The sequence below is a fragment of the Panulirus ornatus genome, chromosome 35, assembly GCF_036320965.1.
Source record: "Panulirus ornatus isolate Po-2019 chromosome 35, ASM3632096v1, whole genome shotgun sequence".
In the NCBI taxonomy this organism is placed as follows: Eukaryota; Metazoa; Arthropoda; class Malacostraca; order Decapoda; family Palinuridae; genus Panulirus; species Panulirus ornatus.
This window is the reverse complement of record NC_092258.1, coordinates 3,378,086-3,392,500: the sequence shown is the minus strand read 5'-3', so window position 1 is coordinate 3,392,500 and position 14,415 is coordinate 3,378,086. Positions and strand designations below refer to the sequence as shown.

The following is a 14,415-nucleotide window of genomic DNA, read 5'->3' as shown; positions in this document are numbered from 1 at the left end:
AAACACGAAGGATGATAGAGATAAGGGACACGCGATGTTGCCCAAACAGTCTGGAAGATCACAGAAGACCTGAAGTTTATGACGAGGTTATCAGCTGGAGGACAGTACACGGGAAAGACAGATAACAGGAGACCTGATGGTCCATGACGAGGTTATCAGTACATGGAAAGGACAGATAACGGAAGACCTGATGGTCCACGACGAGGTTATCTACCGGAGGACGGGACATGGGAAAAGGACATATAACAGAAGACCTGATGGTCCGTATCGAGGTTATCTACCGGAGTGCGATAGATAGCTAGGCCACACTGTAGGCTGGTTGAGGGCTGGCTCAGCGGAGGGAGGGCAGCACCGAGCACTTCCTCGCCAGTGCCTCTTGAGCCAAACTTGGACCGTGGCTGCTCTAAATAGACGACATCTCTGAGCGTCTGGCCTCCACCACCAACCAACCCCCTCCCGCTCCCAAGCACCCTTTCACTCCCTGCCCCTGACCCCTCCTCCGCACCAACACCCCCCCACCAACACTACCACCCACGCTCTTCCTTCCTGTTTCCGGCATTTTCCTCTTCCGTTAAAACAAAAAAAGGTAAAAAAAGGAAAAAACAATTGAATAAAGCCGCTAATTTGGCCAAACACAGGGTGTGTTAAGCGGCCCTTGGATGTTCTCTCTTTTTTTCACGTCATTAAATACTTGTCGGGGCTTATCTTGGAGGGCCTGAGGATTTTGAAGTCTCGTACTCCAAACCATTTCTCTTTCTTTTTTTCCTTTCCATTCATCATGTGACCGAGAAGACCAATCTATCATCATTTCCAGGGTAAGGAAAAAAAATGGATAAATTAGCCCGTAATTTATCATCAACCAAAGTGGATCACTCACACATCCCATCTCTGTTCTTTTCGCGCTAACCTTCCTGCGCGGGAAAAACTGGCGGGAAAAAGCCCGCCAGTTTTACGAAGATTTTTTGGCGAGAGTTCTGTTTTCTTGTCGCACGCTTCGCGGCTCCATCCTGCTCCGTGATATGTCCGGAAGCTACTGGACGGATTCCAAAGAATTTTTAGACAGTTCTTTTCTGTCTCGAAAATGCATGTGCAGTGAGGGAATGTATGTTTTCGGAGGCCTTTCTTCGTATGATATTTCCTGGGTTTTTTATTTACTTTTATCTTTTTTTTTATGTTTTTGGTTAAAGCCGGTGACACAACGCGGGGGGGTTGCGTGGTGGGGAGAGAAGAGGAGGGGGGGGGGGGGGCGAATAAGAAGAAATTTCTCCCTGTCTTGTGGTTTCCCTTCCGGCCTGTTGTTTACCTTGTGCAACACTTTTTCCTGTTTCACGCGTCCAGTGTTCTGCTTCTCTTCCCGTTTATATACAGTATGGTTGCCACTTGACCACTTCAGCATAACAGCTGTAACTGACGCAAGAATATATATATATATATATATATATATATATATATATATATATATATATATATATATATATATATATATATATATATATATATATATATCACGAAATATTTTTTTCAAGTAGACGTGCAGAAGGGAAAAAAAAAGTAGGGGTAAATTTTTTTCCCGCGTGGAAGCTTTCTCCTTGTCATGTCAGTTGGCATTCCTGTTGGTGCCTTCTAAAAGCTCTTTATCTACACACAATTTGATGAAATGATATCAATATTCATTCAACTGTAACATTTTACTGCCGGTACTGGGACTGTTGAGTGAGTGTATATGTACATTTGTGTGTGTGTGTGTGTGTGTGTGTGTGTGTGTGTGTGTGTGTGTGTGTGTGTGTGTGTGTATGGTTCATTCTTTTCCCACCGAGTGCTTTACGAATCTGTGACTATTTTATGCATGTCTGACTGTGTATATTTGTATTGATATAACCGTGTTTGTATTTCCCATCGATATGGTGATAACTTTTATGTTTCTAATGGTTTATATGTATATTTATTCTTTATCTCTCTCTCTCTCTCTCTCTCTCTCTCTCTCTCTCTCTCTCTCTCTCTCTCTCTCTCTCTCTCTCTCTCTCTCTCTCTCATACGAACCAGAACTGCATTTCACATGGTTGGTGTATATATATATATATATATATATATATATATATATATATATATATATATATATATATATATATATATATATATACATACATATATATATATTTTTTCCTTCTATATTACACTTTTACGTATTGGCTCATCTGACCAACATGCAGCTGACATTTACTAACCTAATGTGACGTGGTGTTTTTTCTTTCTTTCCCCTGTGACCTGACACTACCTTAGCGTGACGTGAAACTTGACATGATATCGACATGAACCATCGAATGTCCAGCGCGTGGATGACGTTTGAGACGACGTGACTTGACGTGATGCGCATGTGACGTGACGCAAATATTGCGTTAATACGTGATGCTACGACCCTTCGGCTGGACGACCCTAGCTATCATACTCGAGGGTCGTAACGTCGTGCCCAAGGGTCGTAACGACAGAAATCGTGGCGTAACACGAGGACGAAGTAACGTAAGACGTCCCGTCCTTGTATAACAGACTGATCCTAACCCTTTATTGCTGTTACAGGAGACTGGTGAAGGCGAGGCAGCCGGAGGCGGAGGAGGAGGAGGAGGAGGGGGCAGCAACGGAACTGGAGACGTGGTCGTGCCCCAGAATGGTCCTTCGCTACCCGCTGGCCTAAGTCCCGCAGTGGCTGCGGCAGCTGCGGCAGCCGGTGGCGTGGGCGCCCACTCCCTCCTTCAACAGACCATGTGTCAACTCCTGCGGCCTTCATCCCCAAGGGCGGATCTGCCGCCCTCGCCGCCGCCCCTCGGGCACGGGTCGGAGCCCCCTCGGCCCCTCTACTGGGGAGCGCATGACCTCAGGGCAGAACAGGATCGCCAGGACAACCCCCCTCACTCCCCGACCGCGCCTGACCCCTCTAAGGTAAGTGCCGGCCATGCTGGTTCCTGTGGACCATCTCGTCAGACTTTATCTCGTCCCTTGTTGCTCATTGACTTCAACCCGCCTCTTATTCCCTCCTCTCTCTCTCTCTCTCTCTCTCTCTCTCTCTCTCTCTCTCTCTCTCTCTCTCTCTCTCTCTCTCTCTCTCTCTCTCTCTCTCTGGTCCCATTCCCAACTCGTCTGTTCCATCAGCCTCCTTCCTTCTTTCTCCGTCTCACTCTGGAAATCTCCCATCTCCCCTCGGTCTCACCTCCCACACACACACACACACACACACACACACCTTCTCCCTCCCTCCCTCCCTCCCGCCGCCGCAGCCGGGCTCTTCCTGCGGTAGTGAACAGCGAAACTAACTTCACCCTGAGAGCACTCATAAGAAATTGCTTGCAGTTCTTTCCTCTTCCCTCATGCCGGAGAATATGGAGTGGCACCACTCGGCACTCCTCCTCCCCCCCCCCACTCTCTCTCTCTCTCTCTCTCTCTCTCTCTCTCTCTCTCTCTCTCTCTCTCTCTCTCTCTCGTATGTGCAACTTAGGCATAATTTTCCTCTCTCTATACTGTCTCGCGTCCTGTGTGCGTTTTATGCGCGCTCTAGACGAGGAGGAACGTTTTGATGAGTTGAGGGAGGAGGGACTAAGTGAAGATGTGCATTGGAGTAGAGAGGTCAGCGGCGTACATCTACCCAGGAATTAGGTAGACAGTCCGAACCTGGCGGCTCACAATGGCCAGGCCCCAAGGCAGAATGGTGAGGGGCTACTCCGTGCACTTTTAGGGTACTCGTAACGTTCTTCTTCAGGATGCCTCGTCGAGGCGGGCTGGTAAATAAGGCGCTCCGTGCACCTGGGGTCTGTGTCATGTCTTGCTTCTCTGGGTATGTGGGTTCGAATCCCACTTGCATTTGTATGTTCACGTACAAACGGAGATATGTACTATAAAACCCCTTGAGTGCTATGGTCCGACCCTTGAGTACGATGGTCCGACCCTTGAGTACGAAGGTTCGACCCCTGAGTACGATGGTCCGACCCTTGAGTACGATGGTCCGACCCTTGAGTACGATGGTCAGACCCTTGAGTACGATGCTTCGACCCTTGAGTACGATGCTCCGACCCTTGAGTACGAAGGTTCGACCCTTGAGTACGATGGTCCGACCCCTGGGTACGATGATCCAACCCCTGAGTACGATGGTCCAACCCTCGAGTACGATGGTCCGACCCTTGAGTACGATGGTCCGACCCTTGAGTACGATGGTCCGACCTTTGAGTACGAAGGTCCGACCCTTGAGTACGATGGTCCGACCCTTGAGTACGATGGTCCGACCCTTGAGCACGACGATACAACCCTAGACCTTAATGACCTGGTCTTTCACTTGACCCTTTTAAAGGTCAAGGAGCACGCCATCGTACCGCTGCGCTCACGGTTCTCACCGTTCGTGCTCAAGGGGTGAACGCAAATGTTAAGACCCTTTTAAAGATAAAATCCACAAAAGTTTAAACTTGGGGCAACGTAAGAGACTCCGAGGGAGCATATGTCGGCAGCGTATATAAGAGAGGCGCCGTGCAAGAGCTGGTGGAACTTCACCTTTGCCAGTTCTCAAGAAACTATTAAGAAATTGCTATCTCATTTCTCCGGCAACTTTTCCTTAGTTTCCATTGGGTGAAGGTCTTGGGACGGTGGTGTGTGTGTGTGTGTGTGTGTGTGTGTGTGTGTGTGTGTGTGTCGGAGACGAGGAGCAACGGAGCTAAAAGGCTCCCTTTACTCTGCCCTAGCAAGGTCTGACAGTCTCTCTCTCTCTCTCTCTCTCTCTCTCTCTCTCTCTCTCTCTCTCTCTCTGCTGCTCAACTATTCGTCATCTTGTCGGGGAGGGGAGGGGAGGGGAGAAGAAGGGAGGAGAGGAGTGAGGTGTTTAAGAAAAGAAAGTGAAAAAGATTAAGGGGGGAAAAAAAGGCGACTGCCCACCACTTACCATCTTCTTTCTTGTACCACCTTACGGGGTCGGAGGAGGAGCATCATGGGCGATCTTGGCCGGAAGACTGCCTCCTTGGACGAACACAGGGGATTTTCCGTCGTCGCTGTAGGAGGAAAAGGGTCGGGAGGAGAGTGGAAATGATACATTCTCTTCACGAGACACTTCTTGAGGGTGACTTTGGTGACCGTCGCGTCTTGGCTGAAGCTTTTATGTTGTTAATTATGGCCCCACTGAGTAGCTCAGGCCCTCCTGAACTGGAAGATAAGATGGCGTTGTTATTAATAGATTCGCCAGGCCTTAAGCCTCGTGTTTGGGGGGGCCCATCGTCCCATCGACGACCTCCCCCTAGATAGGAACCTGTTGGCACTCACTTCTCAAGGTCTCCTCCATTGGCATGATTCAGAACAGTGGAAATGGACGGCAAAATTGAAGTCTTTGCCTAACGTCTCCGCCAATGGTCCTCACCTTTTCCACTACAAGAGCCATGTGATGTCGTCCTTCATGCTTCTGTGGCCTTCACCTGGGTTGTTGGAGGAGCTGTGATGCTGTGGCCCCTTCACTTATCCTGCTGGAAACGCTGTGGCCCCTCAACTGCGCCACTGGAAGAGCTGTGGCCCCCACCGCTGGAACTGCTGGAAAGCTGTATTCTTCCCTCACCTGTACCAGTGCTGGGAGACTTGTTACCGAAGCAGCTTATGAGTCATTACCCTCACACACTGGTGACCCTGTTGGAGGTCCTCAGGCTCGCCCCAGAGGGCCACGACCCCTGTCCTTCGTGACCCGAAAAATCCAGAAGAGGAACACGAACTAGTCTTTCAGGCTCCTCCAAGTCACTTCGACTTTAGGATCCTTTTGCTTCTATAGTTGTTCTGGCGGTTTCTAGAGCTTAGAACACACGCCCTTTTAGATATCAGCGGGTTTTAATGGTCTTGCCCCAGAGGCGTCTGCATTATTCCTAACTGGGACCATCAGAAAGGGAGACAGATCCTTAGATGTAATCCATTCGTCAATAGATGCCGTCCAACACGGATTCTCTGACGGGATTACGGAGGTTGGAGAAATCCCGCTCAATTTTTTCCACGGATTAACAGACATGAAATATCTTTTTTTTTTTAATACCTTTAACTAATGGATCTCTCTCTTGGATTTCATATAGCAATTTCCTGACCAGGAGACGATTAGCGCTTCTTTTCGTGCGCCGCGCGGTGAAGCCAGGGGGAGAGGAGGAGGCATCGAGTGACGATATTCCTTCTAAATGTTGTGACTTTCGGATCACATTTTCTTCCTATGGCGCAACACTACAGCAGCAGTTGTTGCACCGGGGGCCTTGAGTAAGCTGTTCAGATGTAGAGCGTGGAGCTCGACCCTCTTAAGGTAAACCGGAGGGGTAGACGTATGCTGATGGGAAGGGTAAACTGAGGGATAGACGGCTGTTGATAGGGAGAGGTAAACCATAGGGTAGAAGTCCGCTTATAAGGGGTAAACTGTTGGGGCAGAAGTCCACTGATGGGGAGGGGTAAACTAAGGGGTAAAGTGCGGGGTATCGTCCACTGTCGAGGAGATAGTTAAGGGGTAAACTAAAGTCATCCAGAATGATTGTTCATTGCTCTGCCATGTAACACCGGATAGCGTTACCGGACTCCACCTACAAACGGCCACGCCCCTTGGTAGTCGACACCTGTGGCGAGACTGTGTCAGTGGAGGGAAAGGAGTGCCGGCGTCGTGAGTGTGGACCTTCTCGCGTCAGGAAAGGGACCATCATTCCCCTGCACGTACCCGGAGTGCAGGCAGGCAGCCTCCAAGGTGCAGGAAGGCCCCCATAAGAGGGGGGGTCATGGGATCGTATAACAATAACAGTAATAATATATGTATGTATGTAGATGTGCGCATGCGTGCGTGCGTGTGTGTGTGTGTGTGTGTGTGTGTGTGTGTGTGTGTGTGTATTTATTTAATCTCCCAGTCGTCATGGATGGAGATTGACTGCGGGGAACCTGCCTGCCAGATCTCTAGATATCATAAGAGAGCTGAGAAAATAAGTCCAGGGAAAAAACCCCGACATTTGAATTAACACATGCAAACAGGAGGTCGTGTTTACCCTGGGCGATCAGCATTTTTCCCGGCCCTCTCAGTTGGCTGCCCCGGACCTCTCCCTTTCTCTCTCTCTCTCTCTCTCTCTCTCTCTCTCTCTCTCTCTCTCTCTCTCTCTCTCTCTCTCTCTCTCTCTCTCTCTCTCTCTCATATCCTCTTTTCCAGGCCTCTCCCACTCCCTCTACCCACGCTGGCTGACTCCTGGTTGGCTGGCTGGCCCTCTCCTAGCAGTGGTCCACAAGGGGCGGCTGCCCCTAATATCTGCTCTTCTTTGAAATTTCTTCCCGTTTTTTTTTTTCTTTCTTTCTCCTAATGTAGCCCTTATTTTCCGCGAGTCTGGCAATGCGTGTACTTGACGGAGGGGTGTTCGTGTGTGTGTGTGTGTGTGTGTGTGTGTGTGTGTGTGCGTGTGTGTGTGTGTGTGTTTCGTGGCCCTGGAAAAACTTCCGCCGATGAACGTCCAGGATCCTGGACTGATGGTGTGTGGTCGGTGGGCGGTATCTATATCTCTTGTGCTGTGTTGGGTAATCTATCAGGGCGGCGTTTAAGAGGTGGGAGGCGGGGTTTTTTTTTTTTTTCTTCTTTCCTCTCTCTTATTTTTTCCCCTCGTTTATTTTTCTTAATACAGTGCTGGCTATAAAGCGGGCTGGATCTGTGGTGGTGGATAGCAGTGAGTGGTTGTCTGGCTAGATGCATAAGCGTCCCCTGCTTCTCTAATGCCTCATTTTACTTCGTGTGTGTGTGTGTGTGTGTGTGTGTGTGTGTGTGTGTGCGTGTGTGTGTGTGTGTGTGTGTGTGTGTGTGTGTGTGTGTGTCTAATCATCGATTTCTGCAGCATGGGAAGAGAATTCTGCACTCGTCAGGGCCTCGCCTCTTGAACTTTCCTGGTGATAATACTTTTCAAACTTTCTTCTACCATCCTCCACATGCAGAATTGCATCCATCACTCGGCAGTTCCCCTTCAGCCATTGCTATTATAACACTATTATAACATCTTTCTCAAACAAGTGTCTTCCTAATTTTACGTTTTGGCTCGTAGTAGTTGGACCTTATCTATTTATTTATTTATTCATTTTTTTTTTTTTTTTGCATCTTTCAAAAATTCGGTTCACGTTTGATCTCTCTCTCTCTCTCTCTCTCTCTCTCTCTCTCTCTCTCTCTCTCTCTCTCTCTCTCTCTCTCTCTCTCTCTCTCTCTCTCATTCTCTCCACATACATCTTATACACTTCCAGTGGGTCGTCCCGTACATATGCCCATCTGAACGTTGTCTTCACCAGACGCACAAAAAGGAAAACGACAAGTTGTACGTAAAAAAAAGATGTTTTGACGTGAATCCACACAAGGAATATCGAATGTATCTTTTTTCCTTCGTCCTTGAATGTGTTTATCGTTTGATATTTGATTTTCGCAGTGGTTCTCCCATCCGACGACCGAGGTCATCCCTAGTGGTAGTGGTCATCACGCTGGTTCACACACACACACACACACACACACACACACACACACACACACACACACACACACACCTAGTACCCCTTCTCCTTTCCCCAACCCTTTAAACCCACTTGGTTAAGCCCTTCCTCATTTCCTCCTTCCCTTTACTCCCTTCGTCCCACCCTTCCCCTCTTCCTTCCTTCCTATCCCCCTTCAGTCAATCCCCCTTCCCTTCCCTCCCTCCGTCCCGACAGTACCCCCCCCCCTCTTCCCCCCACTATTGCCCGGACAGTTTCATTTGTACCTGTGACAGTTTTACTGGGAGGTGGAGGCCACATGCCCTTCACTATATTGTCTCGCACACTGATAGTGTTTGCTGGGGTCCCTCAGTGTCTCTAGATAAATACAGGTCCTCTCGTTAGATAACTACCCTTCACTCGAATGAGTTCTCTCTCTCTCTCTCTCTCTCTCTCTCTCTCTCTCTCTCTCTCTCTCTCTCTCTCTCTCTCTCTCTCTCTCTCTCAACGATAGGGCAAAATCTCTTTGTAGAAGGTAGTCGAAGGTTGGTACTCTCTCTCTCTCTCTCTCTCTCTCTCTCTCTCTCTCTCTCTCTCTCTCTCTCTCTCTCTCTCTCTCTCTCTCAACGATAGGGCAAAATCTCTTTGTAGAAGGTAGTCGAAGGTTGGTACTCTCTCTCTCTCTCTCTCTCTCTCTCTCTCTCTCTCTCTCTCTCTCTCTCTCTCTCTCTCTCTCTCTCTCTCCCTCGCTCTTGCGTATTTAAACTGGCCGAAATCTTACGTTTACCTATGAATTATGCGTAGCGCGCTGCCAACCAGCCAGGCCCGCCCACCTGCCCGGGCAGGATGGAAGAAGGGGACATTTTACTCCAGCCACGGGTGATGCCCTACCAACCACGCCCCCCCCTCCCATCCGATGCATCCTCGTCTTCTAGCAGGGGAGACGGGAAAGAGGGAGGAAGCAGGGGGGAGAAGATGGGTGGTGATCTGGGGCAAGGGTAGTTTGTGAATGTGCGGCATTGTATTAACAGAGACACATGCTCAGATCTCTCTCTCTCTCTCGTAGGCTATAGACGTAAACAGAAGGTCCCTTGTGCCCACACGTCAAGTAGAAATATTCAAGACTCCATATGTGTTATGGTGGTAACCTTTGGTTTGTGCTGAGAAGCCTGGCGGGCTTCCATAGCACCTAACCAGACTCGATTCGTCCGTTAAGTTATACCTTAACTAAGCCATCATCGTCGCCTGTCGTAACTCCCTCACCCCTACACACACACACACACACACACACACACACACACACACACACACACACGCATACATACGTACACACACGCACACACAAACGAGGCGACAAAAAATGCATTTACCTGCATTATTCAGTGGTTTCCACTCCCGCCGGCAGCTCGCGTCTCCCGTAGACCAACAAAATAATGCATTTCCATGTTAAATTTACTACGGATGTGAACTTCCTCGCGTAGAAATGGCCCCCGCTGTAGTGCCAGTCAGACAGACCCCGCTGGTGCTGGAGAGTCACTCCTCCATTGACGGACACGCACACTTGCTGGTCCCCCTCCAGCACCCCATGCGAGACGACCCCAGCCAGATCTCTCTTCTCACGCGGTCCTCGTGCCTTCCGTCTCCCTCCTCCTCCTCCTCCTCCTCCTCTTTCTTAAGACTTGTTATAATACATCCAAAAAAGAGCCACCGGGGGAGAGAGAGAGAGAGAGAGAGAGAGAGAGAGAGAGAGAGAGAGAGAGAGAGAGATTGGGGGGGTAAAAAATACCCTCCTCTCGTTCCCAGGCTCCCAGGGCATTCAAATGCAACAGATGAGATTTAATGTCTAATTAGCCCCGCCATTTAATGCACCTCAGCCTCACCCACTCAAGCCAGGACTTTCTCTTACTGCGGAGCTTGGGGGGGGCGGGGGGAAGGGGGAGGAAAAAAAATTATACAGGGACGTGTATAATTCACGAGGCTGAGTCCCGGCCGAGGTCGGGTCACCCCCGTACGACAACCAATGCATTAAATATGGCAATGCAATCCGGGGTAAATTCATGGTGACCCGACGCACAGAAGCGAGGGAGGGAGAGAGAGAGAGAGAGAGAGAGAGAGAGAGAGAGAGAGAGAGAGAGAGAGAGAGAGAGAGAGAGAGAGAGAGAGAGACGTGAATACACCCTCTGGGTTCGAGGATCTTTCCTGTGACGGTATAGGGTTTGTGTTAAGGCCCCATAGACTGTCCCCTCCTCATTTGACGGTGTATTTTCACATAGATAAGCCGTTTGTCCATGATCTGCAGGCGAGGGAAAGTTGCTCTTATTTGTGTCGGAAACCTACCCTTCTCCTCCTCCCTCCCTCCTTCCTCCTCTGTATGAAGTGGCCTGGTTAGCAGTCTTTCGAGAGACCAGACCGATGGCTATGGGTCGGGGGAGGAGGAAGCAGCGAGTGCTCACCACCATCATCGTAATCTTTCCGGCCAGGTATCTGAGGGAAGGGGTTTTGCCGCAAGCCGAGGATGTGTGATGGTTGGAGGCATGATGATCCGAGGAACCCCCGCCCACCCTAAACCTATCCCCCACACTCCTCCCCTCTCCTTAGGCCCCAGTTGTTGGGAGGGTATTGTGGGAGGGGGGAGGGAGGGGGCATGGGAGGGATCTGAGGACACGCATTTTCGGAACTCTGAGGCCATCACCTGTCGAACTTTTTGCGCACATCTAAGGATGATCTTTTTCAAGACAAGCGTCCTGTCAGCTGTGGAACTTGCAGGAGTCTTCTTTTTTTCTTTTTTTTTTTTCTTGAGAATTGTCTTTTTCAGGTCAACGGATTCGTCAGCTGTTGAACTTTGATGTGATTTTTTTTCTCTCTCTCTCTCTCCAAGAGGATCTGATTCAGGGCAAGACGTCTGTCTTATAAACTTTCAAGGGATTTCTGAGGGATGCATTTTTCAAGGCAACTGGTCCTCTCTAGTTACTGCGCTGTCAACTTTACGAGTCAAGGACTGAAGTTTCGCGACATCTGTCTCGGCCGCTGAGATAAGGAGCGAATGATTTGTTGATATTATCATTGTGTGTTACCGTGTTTGCGTGGGTTTCAGGTGTCGTTTAATTCTGAGAGTGGCAGGGGCTGAAACTACTTGGTATGGAGAGCGGATGCTGCATTACTCGTTAATGGTGAGGTGTTGGTGCTGCATTACTTGGTGTTTGGGAAGAGTGGATGCTGGAATCACTTGGTATTGGGGATCTTGGGTGCTGGAACCACCTGGTGTTGCAAAAGCAGGTGGTGCTGGAAGCACCGGTTTTTGGGGATAGCAGGTACTGGAATCACTTGGTATTGCGGACAGAGGGTGTTGGAGCCACTTGTTACTTGGATGGCTGGTGCTGGAACAACTTGGTATTGGGGACAGCGAGTGCTGGAACCATTCGGTATTGGGGATATCAAGTGGTGGAATCACCAGGTGTCAAAGATGATGGAAAACAGGTTTCTGCAGGTAACTCGGCTGGTCAAAGATTATGTTTGCAGAAGGTAACCGGTGTTCAAGTTGCTGGGGACTAGAATAGCTCAGATTAAAACTAGTAGTTGCTGGAACTACCTTGCTCCGAGGAAAACGGATAGACTTTGTAAGTAACTGGTTCAGGTTAGAACTCTTAGATGCTGGACACTAGCTTACATTAAGGTTATTGTAGCTGGAACTAACGTAGATTAGAACTGGTAGATGCTTAGATTAAAAGTGATAGGGGCTGGAACTAGCTTAGATTGAAACTGGCAGATGCTGGAACAGTCTCTTACACAAACTAGCAACTTTTTTTTTTTAGAATTAGATGGTGTTAATGCTGGTGACGGCTGGTGGAGGCAGTCGACAATAGAGGTCTTAGATGCTCTTAGTTGTTGATGTTAAAGCAGATGGCTACATATGCTGTATGATAGTAGATAATGCGAGGGCTGGAACAGTCCGCTGATAAAGATGACGCCGCTGGAATTATCTGGTTGTAGATATGGCTGGGGGGGGGGAATGGAATTATGTGAGGGTTAAGATGGTGGGCGCTGCAGCCGTCTAACAGTAAAGCTGGAAGGGGCTGGAACTATCTGCTTGTGCAGATGGCGGGAAGCGGAACTTCCTGGCATTATATCTCACGGCTGCTGGAACTCTCCGGTGCGCTGAGGTTTTGGTCGCCAGAGCATTATGGCACTCCAGCATGTGGTTGCTGGGAGACGTATGTCACGAAGCCGAGGATGACGACGCGGGGAAGCACCGTTCCAGAGTTGCGCGTAGCTTGAGGAACATATGGTACTACACAGGCCATTACCTGAGGGAGTCAGTTGTCTTTTGTTTTTAGATGGTTAACACACACACACACACACACACACACACACACACACACACACACCATAACATGTAACGAAGAAGAGACTCGTTCTTAGAAAGGTTGTAAAGAAGTACTTTTATAGATAAGAGTTGTGGATGAATGGTTTAAACTGAGTTACTACACTGAATATGGACAGTATATATAAGTATAAATTGTTGTGTAACTTTAGATAAAGTTCAATTGATGGGCCCTCGCGTGGTCTAGCACGTACCCCTCCTTTCACACTATATATATATATATATATATATATATATATATATATATATATATATATATATATATATATATATATATTTATTTATTTATTATTCATTCATACACACACACACACACACACACACACACACACACACACACACACACGATAGACCAGTAATAAAAAAGTGTGTTGGGCACCACGCACCGCGCTACAGATTGAAGCTTAGCGTTGTCCAGCTTAATTCAGTTAAAGTTTGACGAGTGATGCGAAGGCTCAGCAACCAATCAGTTGGTGGCCCAGGAGTAGTGTACATGATTTCCCCGACATTTAATACCTGTATCGCACTGATTTTTTCCAACCCCCCCCCCCTCCCCCTCACCCCCCCGCTGTATATTGTTCAGCCTAGATCATTGTTCAATCAGGTTGGACAAAATAAAGCCTAGTCTAGTATTCCACGGACCGGCCAGTGTATACTTTTTTTTTCCCCCCCCGCAACCACAAAAAAGCGCAGCGTTTACAATTTTAAAAAGGCAGTGCATTGTAATAAAGCGAGTTATTTGGTTTCAATAGATCCTCTGGAAACTCTAGCTGCATAATGCAGTCTATTGTCCTCAAGTATAATGGTCCTATCCCACTGACCGACTTCTCTCTCTAACATCCTATCTCTCTCTCTCTCTCTCTCTCTCTCTCTCTCTCTCTCTCTATATATATATATATATATATATATATATATATATATATATAGATAGATAGATAGATAGATAGATATAGATAGATAGATAGATGGATAGATGATTTCATATACAGATAAATATAGATATTCATCTCTTCCTGATATATATATATATATATATATATATATATATATATATATTGTCTTGCACACACACACACACACACACACACACACACACACACACACACACACACACACACACACACACACACACACACGAACATACGCACATGTTTAGATTAGAACGTTACACACAAATGCTGTTCAAGATTGTTTTTTCTCCCCCCCCGCATCGTGGACCGTGACTGCGTCTTTAAAACCACAACAGAAGCACCTTGCCTGATGATGGGCGAGGACCAAAAACAGTAGCCCAGTGTGGCCTCCCCACGTGGTGTAGGCTGGAGTTAGCCCCACGTGGTGTAGGCTGGAGTTAGCCCCACGTGGTATAGGCTGGAGTTAGCTCCACGTGGTGTAGGCTGGAGTAGACTCGTGTGATGTAGACTGGAGTAGCCCCGTGTGATGTAGACTGGAGTAACCCCCGTGTGATGTAGGCTGTAGTGACCCCGTGTGATGTAGACCGGAGTAGCCCCACGTGGTTTAGGTCGGAGTAGCCCCGTGTGATGTAGACTGAAGTAGCCCCGTGTGATGTAGACTGGAGG

The 14,415-nt window shown here is 48.4% G+C and overlaps 1 protein-coding gene across 4 annotated transcripts in view; it reads left to right on the top strand.

Annotated features, from left to right (window-relative positions):
* The window catches only part of dati (zinc finger protein datilografo), an 804,480-nt gene that overhangs the window by 369,471 nt on the left and 420,594 nt on the right, over window positions 1-14,415 (top strand). For all 4 annotated transcript variants that reach the window (XM_071682892.1, XM_071682893.1, XM_071682891.1 and 1 more), the window contains exon 3: window positions 2,575-2,934. In XM_071682892.1, coding sequence (XP_071538993.1) covers window positions 2,575-2,934 — 360 coding nt within the window. The remainder of the gene's footprint in view (window positions 1-2,574; window positions 2,935-14,415) is intronic.